This window comes from Anneissia japonica, unplaced genomic scaffold (assembly GCF_011630105.1).
Source record: "Anneissia japonica isolate Jap-2015-1 unplaced genomic scaffold, ASM1163010v1 scaffold287923_len1623670_cov205, whole genome shotgun sequence".
Classification (NCBI taxonomy): Eukaryota; Metazoa; Echinodermata; class Crinoidea; order Comatulida; family Comatulidae; genus Anneissia; species Anneissia japonica.
This window is the reverse complement of record NW_022721637.1, coordinates 998,793-1,015,360: the sequence shown is the minus strand read 5'-3', so window position 1 is coordinate 1,015,360 and position 16,568 is coordinate 998,793. Positions and strand designations below refer to the sequence as shown.

The 16,568-nt window shown below is 34.0% G+C and overlaps 3 protein-coding genes across 6 annotated transcripts in view; 1 reads left to right on the top strand and 2 right to left on the bottom strand.

Moving 5' to 3' along the window:
* Positions 1–183: 183 nt before the first annotated feature.
* On the top strand, positions 184–1,682 carry LOC117111645 (39S ribosomal protein L14, mitochondrial-like). Its single transcript, XM_033254612.1, has 3 exons — positions 184–303; positions 881–972; positions 1,072–1,682. The coding sequence occupies exons 2-3, from the start codon at positions 881–883 to the stop codon at positions 1,433–1,435; spliced, it is 456 nt and encodes a 151-aa protein (XP_033110503.1). The 5' UTR covers positions 184–303; the 3' UTR covers positions 1,436–1,682.
* A 357-nt stretch (positions 1,683–2,039) lies between these two features.
* On the bottom strand, positions 2,040–11,213 carry LOC117111623. Its single transcript, XM_033254570.1, has 7 exons — positions 10,956–11,213; positions 9,449–9,466; positions 7,652–7,784; positions 7,216–7,304; positions 6,758–6,843; positions 5,928–6,058; positions 2,040–5,405 (listed from the first exon to the last, which is right to left on the bottom strand). The coding sequence occupies exons 1-7, from the start codon at positions 11,211–11,213 to the stop codon at positions 5,239–5,241; spliced, it is 882 nt and encodes a 293-aa protein (XP_033110461.1). The 3' UTR covers positions 2,040–5,238.
* Positions 11,214–11,669: 456 nt separating this feature from the next.
* LOC117111679 (centrosomal protein of 170 kDa protein B-like) overlaps positions 11,670–16,568 on the bottom strand; it is a 29,336-nt gene continuing 24,437 nt past the window's right edge. For 3 of the 4 annotated variants that reach the window (XM_033254656.1, XM_033254655.1, XM_033254658.1), the window contains 7 exons: positions 14,929–15,034; positions 14,243–14,353; positions 13,251–13,588; positions 13,033–13,096; positions 12,452–12,900; positions 12,214–12,346; positions 11,670–11,761 (listed from right to left, as the gene is read on the bottom strand). In XM_033254656.1, coding sequence (XP_033110547.1) covers positions 11,685–11,761; positions 12,214–12,346; positions 12,452–12,900; positions 13,033–13,096; positions 13,251–13,588; positions 14,243–14,353; positions 14,929–15,034 — 1,278 coding nt within the window. In that variant the 3' untranslated portion in view covers positions 11,670–11,684. The remainder of the gene's footprint in view (positions 11,762–12,213; positions 12,347–12,451; positions 12,901–13,032; positions 13,097–13,250; positions 13,589–14,242; positions 14,354–14,928; positions 15,035–16,568) is intronic. The other variant, XM_033254657.1, reaches the window with a different exon arrangement.

The following is a 16,568-nucleotide window of genomic DNA, read 5'->3' as shown; positions in this document are numbered from 1 at the left end:
ACAGTGTAAAAGCAACGAACGTAATGTTCAAAGCTCCGAACGTAATGTAAAAAGCACCGAACGTAATGTAAAAAGCACCGAACGTAATGTAAAAGCACCGAACGTAATGTTAAAAGGGCCGAATAACAAATGCGCCGAACGGAAAAGAGCCACCAAAGGCAGTAACGGCGTTCCATACTCCCAAACCACCAACTCCTCTCGTTATCTTTGCGAACTATTGAGGGCGCAGTATGGCTCTGCTCCATTTTTAGCTTTAGTAGAAGACCTACTCAAGAAAAAGTCTATTTGAACTGTTTTCCAAAGGTACAATGTATTTCTTGTTGTTAATAACATACACGTGTGTTTCTAATCTAATGTTATATATGTTTTTCGAATAAAACCAATTTTTTATGTTAGATGTGTGTCAATTTACTTCTAGGCTCTAGCCTAGGATTAGGCCTAGGCCTAGTCCATCATAAAAGAGAGAACTGCACCCCGTGGTACAGGACAGGGAGCACCACTGCTGGCAGTGTTAGGCTTTAGTAGGCTAGACCGACAACAGTAGCCCCTGCCTACAGATCTCAGATCTTAGAATGGGTAATTGGACATTGCTGGAGATGTCACTACTGACACCATTCTGATCTTTAATGATCAATAACCAATCAATCAAAGTAATATTGTTTGCACACAAAAAGCGTAGAATAGAATGTCCTCTAGCTAGGGGCTAGGCTAGGACTGTACACTACATCATTAGGCATGTTTTGTTGACCTCATGTAGAATTGAATCTAAGGTTCTGACTATAAAGTTGACTTATTAATATTAGGCTCCTACTTCAGTCTACAGAATTACTAACACTAGGCCTTTTGAATAATGTCCATTCATTGTGATTATTATCTACAGATGGCAAGTTTATGCAAGTTACTTCACCCACCTCATCAGTTGTTAACCAATGCTGTACAAAAAGTTGGTTTTCGTAGCTCACAAGCATTAAGGTACAGTAACTGAATAATTACTATTAATATTGAAATGTGGCACTTATGTACAATCAAACTAAATATTTTTAAAAAAAAATGATCTGATTCTTTTTTCAGCACAAGTAATCCACTTTCCGCTATCATTCTTCTGTCACGGTTGCGAGTTGTTGACAATTCTACACTCGGAGCATCCGCAGTCCACAAACCACCACGGTGCATCCATGTGTACAATAAAAAAGCTGTAGGAAAAGTTGGCGATAAAATTCTTGTTGCTATCAAAGGACAGAAAAAGAAAGCGCTGATTGTAGGAGTTAAAATGCCTGGGAAAAACATGACACCTAGATTTGATACAAACAATATTGTTTTATTAGAAGAAAGTGGAAATCCAACAGGAACAAGGATACGTGTTCCTATTCCTTCATATCTTAGAGGACGAAAAGATTTATCGAAAGTATTTGCAGTTGCTTCAACGTTCGTTTAAGATGATAAAATGTTGTTCTACCCAACTGACATTTTAATTGTTACCTCATAAAAAGGAGAAAATATCACTTGGTATGGTAAATGTGGTGAAGAGAGGGTTTTTTTTATTCAATTAAGCAAAATCAGAGTCAACCACTTTGGTTACTACTGTATTTTTTGTCCAAACATGTTTAACCAATAAAATGCTTTTTTTACCATATCAAATGGCTGAAAGTTTATTTCTGGACTTGGGACCAAGGAGTCATAGTTCACCACTGCTGACAACTACTTACAGGATAAAAGTCATGCTCTGCAGACAAAGTCTATGAGGCTCAGCGAGTGGAATTATTATAGTTATGACAAAAATCATGATTTCACTTGAATTGAACCCATGACCAAGAGGTGGCACCAGCAAGTGGGCCAAATGGGCCCTGGCTTAGCAGCTGTTGGGAGCTACCGTAAAATCTGTCAGGGAAGATGATACATGGTGGGGCTGGGTGTGGACTCTGTCTGGAAAAAGCTGGTGCCCCCCTCAGGACTGAGGTTAGAGGTCAAGCTACAGCTCCACTCAAGCTTTAACTTTAGTGAAATTTTCAATCAGAAAAATGAAGTGAAACAAAACTCAATTCTATTCAGCTTCATCAGTTTATTTCGCAGCTTATGTAGATATGCAGAATTAAGTCACATGATATTACAGATTTATAATTTCCCATTAGAAATTGTTTCGGCACTTGCATTGTACTCATACAACAAGAATAGGCCTCTTATAATTAATACCATATATGACAATCAATACCATGCATGCATATTTGCCAAAAATGTATCATAGCATTATTAAAATATGTATTCAACATCGTACATCATCAAAACCAGATTGTCACCACCAATGTGGCAGAGCCAAGCCGAAGGAGGGATAAGTTTAAATTTTCCAAATTGAGTTTTGTACATATTATGAAACTAGACATTATTAATATTACCTTCAAAATGCAAAAAAAAAAAATCACTTTGATATAATAGTTTATGGCGAAGTTATGGGCAATCAAAGTTAGGATACTTGGTAAGTGTATTTTGAGAAAACTGGCTTTGAAAATGACCAATTTCACATTTGTGCATTTATTGGAAAACTGCCTATGCGACTTATCTCTCCTTTGGCTTGGCTCTGCCACAAATACCATCTGGTTGTGAAACTTATCTTCATCTTATGTTTAATTGACACCTTCACTAAGAGTTAAGCCAGGTCTTCTGGTATCATTAACATCATGTCACACACAATTACATTTTAAAAACTTATAAAATATTTACTACTTGTTGGTTTATCTGTATTACAGTATATTAAACAGATAATTCAAACAAATTTGATACTTACTGGAAGTAAACAATATTTTTAGGAAAATGATCAGATAAGGAAAATGTACTTAAAACTTCTAAAATTTTGTACAAATTCCAAAGTTCCTTATTTATGGTATACGTTCAATCATTCTACATTGTTAAAAAAAATATCAACCTGGTAAACTAACTCATTAATCCTAATTAATGAACCAGGAAATTTGAACTTGACTCTAGAGACCCACAGCATCCACAGTGCAGCACCACCCCTAGTGGTGGACTGCGCAGTAAACAGGGAGAAAACACTGCTCTTTTTAAAATAGTGTACTGTATGTGTTACTTATTACATACATGGGACATACACAGAATCAACAACTTCTAAATGTATTTCACAGTTTCAAACATTAGACATGAAGTAAGGAAGACATTAAGCCAAGCAACATTATCAACATAATTTTTGATCAAAAGAGTTTTGTCTGAATCATGATTCACAGTACAGTATATTAACAGATCCAGGGGATGGAGTGAGTGCCCCTTTCACCACCCCACCTAATCCTAGCATCAGTAAAAAAAATCTTCAACAAAGTGTCACTTAGATAAAACATGAAACTACGCAGCTTCTCTTGGATCATAAGTCTTTGGTTGGCACTTTCAGTACCCCTCCCCTTTACCCCAAAATCACCCTTGATCTTCCCCTAAAGTAACACATTGCTCTATTTAATCAGTATGATCAAAGGTTCTTACGACAACAGAGATTCTTTCATACTTCTGTAGTGCCCATGTGAAAAATATACACAGTAAAAAGACAAGTCCTATAATGTAAGTAGACATGGTATATCGCATAAAAAATTGAAACGAAAACAAATCAAACAATAATTATAAATTGAAAAAAGGATTGCCACATATGCTAAAGGAACAATAAATAATCAGCTACCACATATCCAGTAGAAATATGTGTATACAAAGAATATGCAAATGTAGGTGGGACAAATTAGCATGAAATAAGATCACATGTTAATTAAGCAGACTTCATTACAGTATATGACAATTTAAAAAAGGTGGGAATAAGAGGAAGATATTTAGGATTATATTTAAATTATACAAAAATATTACACAAATGTTAACGAAAGACACTTAATATATATACACCTTGGTGAAAAGACTTAAACACATTGCAAACCGGGTTCTAAATTCTATTGAGGTAATATATATACTGTTTATATTTATACATACTATCATTGAAGTGGGAGTTTCTAAATTAAAACAAACTGTGCACAAATACAGGATACAAGTCTATGGCTTTTGTGCATTGGATACATAAATTTGCATAACAGGTAGCATGCAACCGCAACACTTAAGGACCTGCTGTATGACCTCCAAGTTGCACTTTAAATTAAAATATTCTTAAAGTTTGGCACTGCACTCCATTGCACTTCTTTATCTACAAACTTAAAGCCAGCCACATACAAGAGTTATGCGCTTAAGCCAACTGACACGAATGACATTTGACGCAAGTATTTGCTCTCGTATGCAGCAGGCATTGGCATCATGATCAATTTCAGTATATTCAACCTTCTTTGCTTCTTGAAATTAAACATCCAAACCTACCAACCATCTGATTGGCTGGTTATGGTATGCACTTATGAGAGAGGCAAGTTATAAAAAAAACAAAAAAAACACCTATATTACTGTATGGCTGACCTCAGCTAATATTCTCCATTTTTTCTGATACCCCCTCCCCATCTTCCTTATAACCTCCCTATTTTTCATATTCTCCTACCACCTTATCTCAGATTATCCAAAAACCAATGCCAAGACTCTTTTTCTATACAACGCACGACATTACTTATTTCAGTTTTTTTACAATGCATAGAAAACAATTATTCACAGGGCTAAAAATGTCTATAAAAATCAATGTAACATTAGTCATCTATCATTAAGCTTTTCCTTGGGTTTAAAGCTAATGACTTATGACCCCTTATCTCTTTAAAAATGGTTAAAGCCACATGCAGATGACTGAACACCCCCCCCCCATCTTCTTTAAAATTTACTTATATAAAATGCTGTCAGTTTATAGACTCCTTGCTTATTAATCATGCATCCAGTAACATGCAAATACTTCTACAAATATGCTTACTGACTAAAATAATTTTAATTGGTTGATAGCTTGGATGGATCATTTAATCAACCAATTATACGTCCTTATCTATTACCTTTTCTTTACATCTAATTTGAATTTTTTTTAAATTCATATCATATCAATTTTATATCTAAACTTTACAGGTTTATTTAATAACCGTGATGGATAATGCATCGTTGCTTTAGCGTTGTTCTTGATACACAAACAGAGACGTGTAAATGCAGAGCCACCTTCAACCAAAAATTACCGCCATATTATAAAGAAATTATGAACGCATAGAGGCCTTGTTGGTACGATGTGCTAATTAAAACATATAGCTTACTATTAGATTAATAGATGAGCGATAGCTGGACACATCATCAAAAATACATATCATCGTCATCTTCATTGTTGTTGTCGTGTGTGTAAGCTGATGCCGAGATGGATCTTGAAGCTAGTTTTGGCTTTGAACTAGATCCTTGTTTGTATGTTTTTGTGGACGTGTGCGGTGATGATGTACTACTAAAGTCAATTACTTTGTTGATTTCTGAAAGAAAATAGAGAAAATATTATAATAATACAAACACAGTAGGTAAAGTTGGACACATTAAAAGGGGTTGGCTGTAGTGTTAAAACAGTATTAGTATACCTCATACAAATTAGGTAATATAATTTTACTGGCCAATTCCACTCAGTAAGGTGTGCAGTAGTTTCTGATTTAGGTACACGCAGTGAAAAAAGTACTACCCAAAATTAACTAACACATCCCTGCCCACATGAACCGTATGCAAGCTTTGTAATTTCCCCATCACAGATCGAAATGCCTAATGTATTCAGACAGTAAATTTGCTGTTTAATATTTATAAGGTATAGTAAAGCACATACAGTAGTACCAATCATCTAAAACCTCAGGAAGTAGAACTCACTATTTCACACCAAACCATGTTGTATTTGTATACTACAATATATATAATACAAAAAAGTCCTTAAATAGGAATGTCCCAAAAAAGGGGTTTTACTATAACTAATTATGATTCAGCTATAGTTATCAGATCTCATGCTCACTTACCTGTTAGATGCTTCTCAACTTGACGTAAGTTGTGAAGGATTGAAGCAATTTCTTGATTGCCGGCTTTAAGGAGAGGAGGAGCACAACTAGACTGCATATAGTCATTTGAACTATGAGCCTTGTTGGCTTTTCTATTAAGACAAAAGAAAACCCAGAAAATTTAGAACACCAATACAAAAACAAACTTTTTATCATTTCAATAATAAACAACATACAAAAACATGGATATCTAAACACACTTAGATACAGTTGGCCCTATACAGAAAAACTAAAAATGAATAATAATGGTAAAAATATTATTAAACTTGTTCTAAAATACAGTACCCTACCAATTACTACCCTAGCCATATTTTGCTTACTTACGAATTCCTGCTAATTATCACAAGTGTAAATGAGGAGTATCGCAAGAACGAAAATGATCCCCAGGGGCGGATCCACGGATGTCCAAAGGGGGGGGGGCCCAAAAGTGGGAGTGATGGAGACAAAACTACCCTAGAGGGTTGGGGGACATACCCCTGCAAAATTTTTGTTTTCTAGATGCCTGAAAATTATCTCTGAGGCGTTTTGGGCGATCAATTATTTGTTTTTCTTTCTTACTTTTGTTTTTGACTTTCTGCCCGGCCCTCTCTTAAATCCGCCCCTGATCCCAGACAAGCATTGTAAGTGAAATTGAGGATTTTAAAATAACAATGGATGCAAGTACAAAATTCAAATTGCAAGCCTTGACCAGTGGTTTCCACTAATGATTGCAAGCATAAAAAGAGGACATAGAGAGGGCAGCACCATATGTGTAAACAGATGTTAGTTTTATACAAACAATTCTTAATTACCTTATTTTTGTTGCAATGTCCTCAGAGGCAGATTTCAGTTTGTGAGAGAGATGACTGACTGATGCTAGCAACAGGTTGTCAAATGGCTAGGCAGAAAAACAGAACAAAAAGTGAATTTTACATTGATCATTTGGGAGACTCCTTTTAATACAGTAATTTCCATGTACTACGTATTATCCTGGACAATTGACATTGACAGGCTTTGTTGCCCCGCCAACAATACTGTATTTTTAACAAAACTTGAAATATATAAATATTTAAAAATGGCTAAAAACTCACTGGACACCTACATCCTTAAACCTTTCACTTAAACCCACTCTCCTTGGCAGGAACATCCCGGATCAGTCCTTAATAGAATTACATTTTTTGTCATGGCAGTCAACATGAAGCGTAGAGTAACCACAAGTGTAATAACAGCATACAGTAAGTGAATGCAAGAATAAAGTGTCAATACTTACTTCCATTTTGGACAACTTCTTACTTCTACCCACCAAGTCTGGGCTTATGATCACTTGTGATTGTTTGGCAGACATTCTAATGTTATCACCTGTAATGAAAGAGTAATGTTTTACAAATATTTCATTTCATTCTTATTTAACAGCAAGTAATTCAACACTCACAGAATGGAAGAAACACCTATTATTTATGGACCCTTATCGTTCACATAGTAAATATACTTTTCAAGGAGTGATGTTTTGCCCTAAATGACGTGTTAACGTACCAAATACTCAGTACGTTCCTAAATACTTGCCAAAAAAAAAGTGATTTGCGTGGGAATGGAACCCACAATCACTAGATAACTAGCCTGGTGTCACAACCACTTTAATACCGGTCTTGCACTTACAAAATAGTGTTGAATCCGATCTGCAGTATTAAATATATTTTTCAACTTACCAAATTCTAATGAGCCTGGGCGGTAGAGTTTTCCTGGTTTGCATGGCGGTGGCATGGACTTTTTCTCCGTCCTTCTATTACATGTTGATGACACATTAACACTATTTTCAGCAAATATCTCATCTAACATTTTCTAAGAACAAAAGAAAAATCAAAATTATTCACTCATGCATCATATGGAAGTTATCAGGAGTGAATTGCAATACATTTTTTGGTGACAAATTAATAGAATCTTTTGATTTAATCAGTAAGTTTTATCACTTAAATTTTATATTTGATCTTTTCAAAAATATGGGTAGAATATGAAATATATTAAAGGTTTGCCTAAATGAATTAATATTTGATATTAAGATGTCTGTAGTATATTCAGGGTGGTTTACTGACTGACCACAGGCCCAAGCCTGTCCATTTTATCATAATCTTCCCAATGCTCCCTCTTCTACATTCCCACTCTCAGCATTTTTTCTTTCTCTACTCTCTTTTCCCCCCTCTCTCTCTCCTGCTCCTAAATTTCCTCTTTTCTCATTCTCTTGGTCATTGGTGTCATTAAAAGATTTAAGTTTACAACAACAGCAGTTTCCAGAGAAAGCTAACTGGAAACTGCAGTTACACAATTCAACAAATGTGTCAACAAAAAGACTTTACAGAAGTATATAAGTTATACTACAAACACAGTTAACATCATGCAGGTTTGACTACAAGTTAAGAAATACAATTCAGACAAAAAAAGACAAGCAAAACCAACAAGCAACTCATACAAAACTAAAATTTGCACTTATAATGTTGTATAGGGATGTAAAAGTTTTAACGATTACATGTTCATAACACGCAAACTAGGAGCTTAAAATATGAGATGTAATTGAAAATGCAATAAAAAGGACAAAATTTATCTATGCATTTGAGCAGCTTTAGCTCATTTGGCTAAACTGCTGGTAGCCACTGTGTGTGCACTCAACCATGGAGATTCTTGGTCTCTGGTTCAATTCCAATAGCTGCTCTCCTTGTGTTTTTGATAAGGGCTTGAATACAAGTTATGATATCGCACCCTCTTTCGGATTAGAGGTTTAAGCCGTTGGTCCCGTGTGCAATATGGCCCATGTGCATATTAAAAAACAAAGTACACTCTTCAGAAAAGAATACACAGTTGTCTCCTGGTATTAGGCCCAATTCACCACCAGAAGGACACCATTGGAAACAAGTCTTTGGACTAAAGTCCAAGTCTTTCACACCAAAAATACTGCTAGTTTATCCTGTAAACTACAAATACTGTATCATGAATTTCTATGACTGTCACCTCTATTGGTGCTGTAATAAGAGAGACTGTAGAAAATAGCACCAACATAAACTGTAGTACTTATTTCAGTATAGCTCTGCTTTGTATTATTTCATTCCTATTATTTTTATTACTATTATTGTTAATAGTATTATGTTATTTGCATTTATTATTACTACTCTTGTTACTGCAATAATCATAATCAATCTAATCATTATCTACTTAGCTTTTTTTTCATATCACTGCTTATCATTAGGCCTATAATTGTGATAATTATCATTATGATCATTATAAAATCAATATTATTATTCACATCATTATCATTATATTTTTTTAAGTTAGTGGAGAGATTTGTCTGTTAATTTTTTTCTGCCTTTTAAATATTTCAATTAAACACCAACCTAAAGTTTTAACTGATGAATCTAACTATTGATATACTGTATCATAAAAACAATATGGGGAACAAGATGTTATTTCATGCTGAAGCCATGCGGATTACATGATATATTTAGCCTAGCACTTACCACGTAATAGAAGAGCAGCTAGGAGAAAGAAGATGACAAAACATGAATGAAGAATGCATGGAAGAAAGAAGAAGAACTTAAGATCACAAGCAATGAAGTTATTACAAATATTACATCATTACTGGTATATTATACATGAAATCATTAGTGATGCTCATTATAATGAATAGAAGAATATGATAAAATTAAAAGGAATTAAATTTGGAAGACTTAAAAATTATTTTTGTTTAATGTAATCTTTTTTTATTAAAGCCTGATGGTATCAGAGATAAGTTGTCTCCTCATTTGCTATGTATAAAAATCAAATTTCGTGAAGATAAATAAGTTATTACTGCTTTTGATGTTACAAATACCTTATAAGAATGCAAACATTAACAAAAAAAAATTAAAAAAATGTTTATGGAATGGTTAATACCTCTATGGTTTAAATGATAATCTTACAATCAATGTCCGTAATAAGTAATATTAATATGAAATGCAATGTGAAGAAAAACAAAACTACAAAGATCAGCTATTTGATTAACCTACAGTACTGGAGGCATAAGCTATTTAAATAATAATAATAATAAGATCTTTCTTTTACAATGGAAGCACGTTCACCAAGGAGGTGTTCTTCCACGAGGCCGTAATTTTTTTTTTTTTTTTTCATTCATAGTACTTGTCTTCACCTCGAACAGCTGGAGTAAAGTAAAAAGGCCTAGGGCCTCGGCCTATTCTAGCCCCACAGGGCTACCTACCTTAATGTCCTAGTTAAAAAAGTTAATTAAGGTGCCTGAACAACCAAAGAAATCATTTGTTTCTTTTAATAAATTACAAATAAGTCACTATACAAGCATGGACAATTTGTCTACCATATTGGTTCCAACATATTTTGGCTAGTATAGTATCTCAATCAACATGAGGTGAAACCAGACTGTTTTCCAGCTAAAAGGTACATACTGGCATAACAACAAAATAGAAAAAAATAAGGCTCTGTCCACACCATTAAATTATATGTGACAAGTGACATAACAATAAAATAGACAAAAAATAAGCCTCTGTCCACACTATCAAATTATATGTGAAAAGTGACATAACAATAAAATAGACAAAATATAAGGCTCTGTTCACACCATGAAATTATATGACAAGTGACATAACAATAAAATAGACAAATAATAAGGCTCTGTTCACACCATGAAATTATATGTGACAAGTGACATAACAATAAAATAGACAAAAAATAAGGCTCTGTTCACACCATGAAATTATATGTGACAAGTGACATAACAATAAAATAGACAAAAAATAAGGCTCTGTTCACACCATGAAATTATATGTGACAAGTGACATAATAAAACAGACAAAAAATAAGGATCTGTCCACACTATCAAATTAAATGTGATAAGTATATAATTGCTTATATATGGGCATGGTGATGCCATAACACACTCATAGGTAAATCACAGATTTTGTTACATAAATCTTGGTAGTGTGGACAGAGCTTAAGGGGAGGTTGTAGACTCACCTCATCCTTGGCCACTTGTTCAGTTTCTTGGGCTTCACCATCTCCTTCTCCTCTTGACAAACGGTCATCAGTGGTTCCATTTCCATTACAATCAATAACATCATCAATTGAAGTCTCAAAGTACTGCCTTTGTTCAACCTCCAACTGCGACCTATTACCAACGGATGCCCTCCTCCTTCTAGAGTCATTTTTCAGGTCGTTCACCTGTGACTTTTGTTGTTTTCGAGTGTTCACAGATTTTATAATAATCCATATCATAATTGCTTTGGTCTGTTTTAATTGGCTGTGTGACTTTCTGAATTACTCTACACAAACACAGCAACTGTTCGCCAGCAGATAAATTCTGTGTCTACAATATTATGGTAATGGCAATAGCAATAATATACACATAAATATTGCAAATGAAAACAATGATGCTATTTAATGGCAATAGCAATAATATAGACATAAATATTGCCAATGAAAACAATTATGCTATTTAATGGCAATAGCAATAATATAGACATAAATATTGCCAATGAAAACAATGATGCTATTTAAACTAATATGAAGAATGACAATACCATTAATATGAATGTTAATGACAAATAATTATATGATTAATAAGATTATATGACATTATGAAATAATAATATAATACAAATAATAATATAATGCAAATAATATGGTAGTAAGAATTAAAAATAACAGTAATTAAAAAATTCTCATAGGTTATAAGATATTATGAATTCATGTAGTGTTGATCTCACCTTGAATTTGAACAGAAGTTATGCAGAAAGTTGTTAACATTTCTACCTGGTTGGACTCTATGGAATGTATGAAATGATAGCAAAAATGAAGATTAGATGCCCGACAAGACACCATGTGATGCGAAAGCCAATGCAGATAATGGAGCAATCATGCAATGCGATTAGTTGATTACGTGTGAGCCAACAAATTAATATGAATGCCAATCACTCATTACAGGATCTACAGATTAGATACCTAGTCCTCTAAATCCCATTATGAGCCTTCTAACATTCTAAATGATTTGAACCCAGAATTCTTGGATTAGAAGGCAAGCATCTCTACCAACAAGCTAAAACTTCACATTATATTACAAGGGTACAGTATATATATCACATCATATATATATTTTTTTTCAATATTTTGCAAGACAAATATGTAATATTAATGCATTGCAATAGATATAAAATAGATAACAAAATTAATATACCCAATAGCAAGCCAGGCTCAAATCAAAACTTTTGTCAATTACCTTTACCTTTTGAGCTGGCAGTCGTCTTCACAAGGTCGGGCGCATTCGAGGGCAATTGGTGGACATTGCTACTAGCATTTGAGGCCCACTTTGATATCCAGAGAGGGGTACCAGACTCAGCGGGACTGTTATTCTATTGAATGAAATCAAATAATCGTTTCAAAATATTAAATATTCTTCTGAATTAATAACTTTACAAAAGGTAATAAATCTAATGTTTTCAAGGACAAGTTCTTACTTGATGGTGGATTATAGTCTGCTGAATTCCATCTTCATCTTCCATGTCATCGACATCATTATCGGTGTCATCACCACTATTTTTGTCCAAGAGGTGATCCCTGCCATGAACCAGATGATCATCATCAATCTCAGCAACACCAAAAACATCATCAATCTGTTCACGTGCCCTTTTAAGATCCATCGACGGATTCTCGCTCTCAATAGTGTACGTTCCAGTGTCGCTCAAATGATCCTCATCTATATGCAGATGATTCTCGTTTTCAGGTCGCAAATCATCAGAGCTCTTGCTTAAAGGAGGCCGCCTTGTGTACCCGGGTACACTAAGATGGGAGGGCGATGCTGATGTCCTGCTCGTCACTTCTTTCTTGCTGTTGCTATGATACGCAGCTTTTGTTTTCTCTGTGGTTGGACTGGCTACTTCATTTGATTTTTTCTTGGATGTAAAATCTGAAAAATAAGTTGTTTGGCTTAATAAAAATCAAATTGAAATGATTATAAAATAAAAATGCAACATTAATACATTGAACTGCAATATGAAAAATGTGATAATATAAAATTAAATTGAGAAATCTTGCTTACCTAAGTGCAGATCTGTGGGTGGTTTTGATCCTCTTCTTTTAGGAGCGGGAGAAACAATCTCGGACTGTAAACATAAAAACATATATATGTCATATATTTTTCTCACGATGAAATTACATTCCCTTAAAAAAAATCAATTCAGTTCACATTCTTATACCATTTGAGATCTAATCTAAAATAAATTAATAATCAAAAAAAAAAACCAATTCAACGTTTACCTGTTTTCGTTCAGCTTTTAACTCTTCAACTATTTTAACACTCTCATTTATTTTAGTCTTTACCGCTGAAGGCATAAACGCACTAAGACTTTCATTCAATGAAAGCTTAGGTGCTGTCTCTTTGGTGGTGCCAAATTCTATGGTGAAGCCGACATGGTGATCACTGGTGGACGTCATTGTGACCTCGGTATCTTCAGGAGTTGGTGGCCTTTTCACTGGGACTGTAGGCTTCAGGTCAGTGGGACGTTTTGTCATCGTTTGGGAGCTGGCAAGAGGACTAGTTGGAGACTTGAGTGAAGATGGTGATTTGGCTGAGGTTGGTGATTTCAATATTTTCTCTGGAAATTTGATTTCAAACAATATCTTTACATCTGGGTTATTTATCATTTTACAAATTGTATTTGGCTTTTCAATTTAATTAATAAAGATAAAAAAAATATAAATGGAATGATTGAGTGATTGATAATGATTTACATATAAGGATGATAGTTATAAATTTTATTATATTAATATTTTGAATTAAAAAAAATCAAGTGATTTTGATAGGAATCGAACCCACAACCTCTAGAGTTACTAGACTGGTGTCGTTCCAATATACCACCTGACTAACTCTACTGGCTAATACTTGATTCAGTGTAAAATATCAGATACTACTCCAATATAAATAAAAGTAAATGCTATAACCAGATTTTTAGGTCCAGATAAAAAATAAACACATATCCTGCTGAATAAACACATATCCTGCTGATGTTACTTATATTTTGGTGTACACTTGAGACCTTAGTTTTATCAATAAAAATTGAACTATCATAAAATACACATTTATCAATTAGAATTTTTAATAATAAATTTAGATAAAACAAACAAAACTATACATTACTATATATAATACATTGACTATCTGAAATACCGCATTCTACAATAGTGAATGCAATCCACTTTAAATTATAACGCCAACTCAAAGGATAAATAAAAGACTGACTTCTACTAACCCTTATCGTTCTTGCCAAATGTACCTGTTCTAGGCCGAACACCCGGATCACCCTCTAGATCCTTCTCACCCCACCAATCCGGTAGACCATACAATGGAGATCCCCTTGCAGCTGTAGAGAGATGCAAAGATAGACTTAGTGTGTGTGTTAAAGGAAGTCCCCTTAGGATATTCTTAATTAAACATATCCTCTAATTGAACTACTGTACATGAATGATTCGTACACATTCACTTGCACTTGACAACAATTAATTATTTACTGCTCATGATGAATCAAGCTGTGTAATTTTACCAGTGGCATATCTTAAGAGTCTTGATGGGAGCATGAAGGTTAAGTAAGCGGCTTAATGATTAAGTGGGGGCACTAGCTCGAAAATAAAATGACATGAGGTGATTTTTATCTACTTGAGGTTGATTTTTTTGCTTCAAACATTTTCAATGGGGGGGTGGGGGTGCCAGGTTTTTTTTGGGGAGGGCGAAAGTGTGCAACCCCTGGACTCTCCCCTTGATACCCCACTGACTTTACTGCTACTTAATATTCATAAATTGTTTTTCTTATTTAAGCAGTTTGTTTACAGCTTGTAAACAATCCCGTTGAACATGTGATTCACATTTTTTTAGTTTATATTTTGCTTAATTTGCTTTAAGGTATTGTTGTAAACTAAATATCAAAAATAGAAATCTTACGTGAAATAACTTGTATGGTTCTACCTACTGAGGGCACACTTCCATTTGTCATCTCCTCCTGTTTTAGACTATTTAGGATATCCCTGTAATACTTAGTTTTACTCTCCTGCAAAGTTGAAAGCAAAACCATAAATTGCATATTACATACAGTTTAATAAGAATAATAAGTTAAACTTGCCTATGTCGACTTTGCCTAACTCGAATAATTTCTGAGTTGATTTTACTTTAAATGCCAAATAGTTGTGCTTTCCATTAATTAACAATCTGTAATTCAAACTTTATCTACAGGTATGACAAACAATTTTTCAATGTCATTTTGGATTCAAAAGGCAAGTTCAACAACTATAAAGAATTTGTTTTAAATCACAAATTAGATACAGATGAGACTATAACGACAAGATTAATGTTATGATCAAACAAATAAGGTGTAAAGTTACACCAGGGATTGGGAGTTTAAAACTCGCTGGCCCTAGAAAATATAGCTTGCCACACTTCAGAAAATTTTTCTTGCCAGAGAAAAGATAAATCTGGCAGGTTCATATTTAAAATTCTCAAACACCATTTCTTATCACTCAAGTCTTATAGCCTACAACAAACTGAAAATCTTTACATTCTTATTAATAGTTAGTAACACATAACATGAATTAAATGTCAGAGCCACAGATATTAACATGTGGACTGCTGCAGTGGAATGACAGCGGCGTAACAGCTCTCCCTGGCTAAAGCCAGGGTCGCAGACTATAAAGGGCCCTGGGATATTCATCAGCACGAGGCATTTAAATTACCATTATTCATCAAGCAACACACCATTTACATAACCTAGTCATGCAGGTGCATGCATGCAGGTGTAAGATGTGTCCATGCAGGCTGATGGATATAAGGACATGTATAGTATACCTGGGATAAACACTTGATAAAGTATACAGGCAAATAAGCAGGGACAAGTATATACTGTAATTGAGTTTAAATACGCTTTTGCAGACACTCAATGTGGGTGTACCTAATACATATGTGAACTATTATATGTGTACACCATTGTACATGTATATGTGCATCAATGATCATTTCAGATGACCATTATAATAATCTGCACCTGTAACAGATGTCTGTACCTGTACAGGTGTAAGACCATTATACAAACATGTGCAGACATACTGTATGACATCTTTGTATTGTGTACATGTGCATGATAATGACATTAATTTGTAAAACTCTCTATTTACAGTAATAATTTCATCATTTAAGGAAATGTAATAATATAGAATAATTAAACCTACAATATATACAGTACAGTAATATGCGAGTTAAGCAACACTGTTTATAAAATTTCATTGAATTCATTAAACATTATGAATAGTGTTGGTAAACACAGAATGAAGAACAAAAATTACTGGTACATTAGCAGTATACTGAGTTCCATACTTAAAGGTACTGTACATGCAGTAAATGCATTATCAAGCAAATACTGGTAGCTAATAAAAAAACAAAGTTAACAAAACAGAAGAATTATTAAGACAGTACAACAAGGTCATCTCGCAATGTTTATGTAGTACTCTGTCTACGAGGAAGAATATTTAGGTTTTCGAGAAGTGACAATTGTTTCAAGGAAAAACCAAAAATGAAAAAAATAAAAGAAAAAA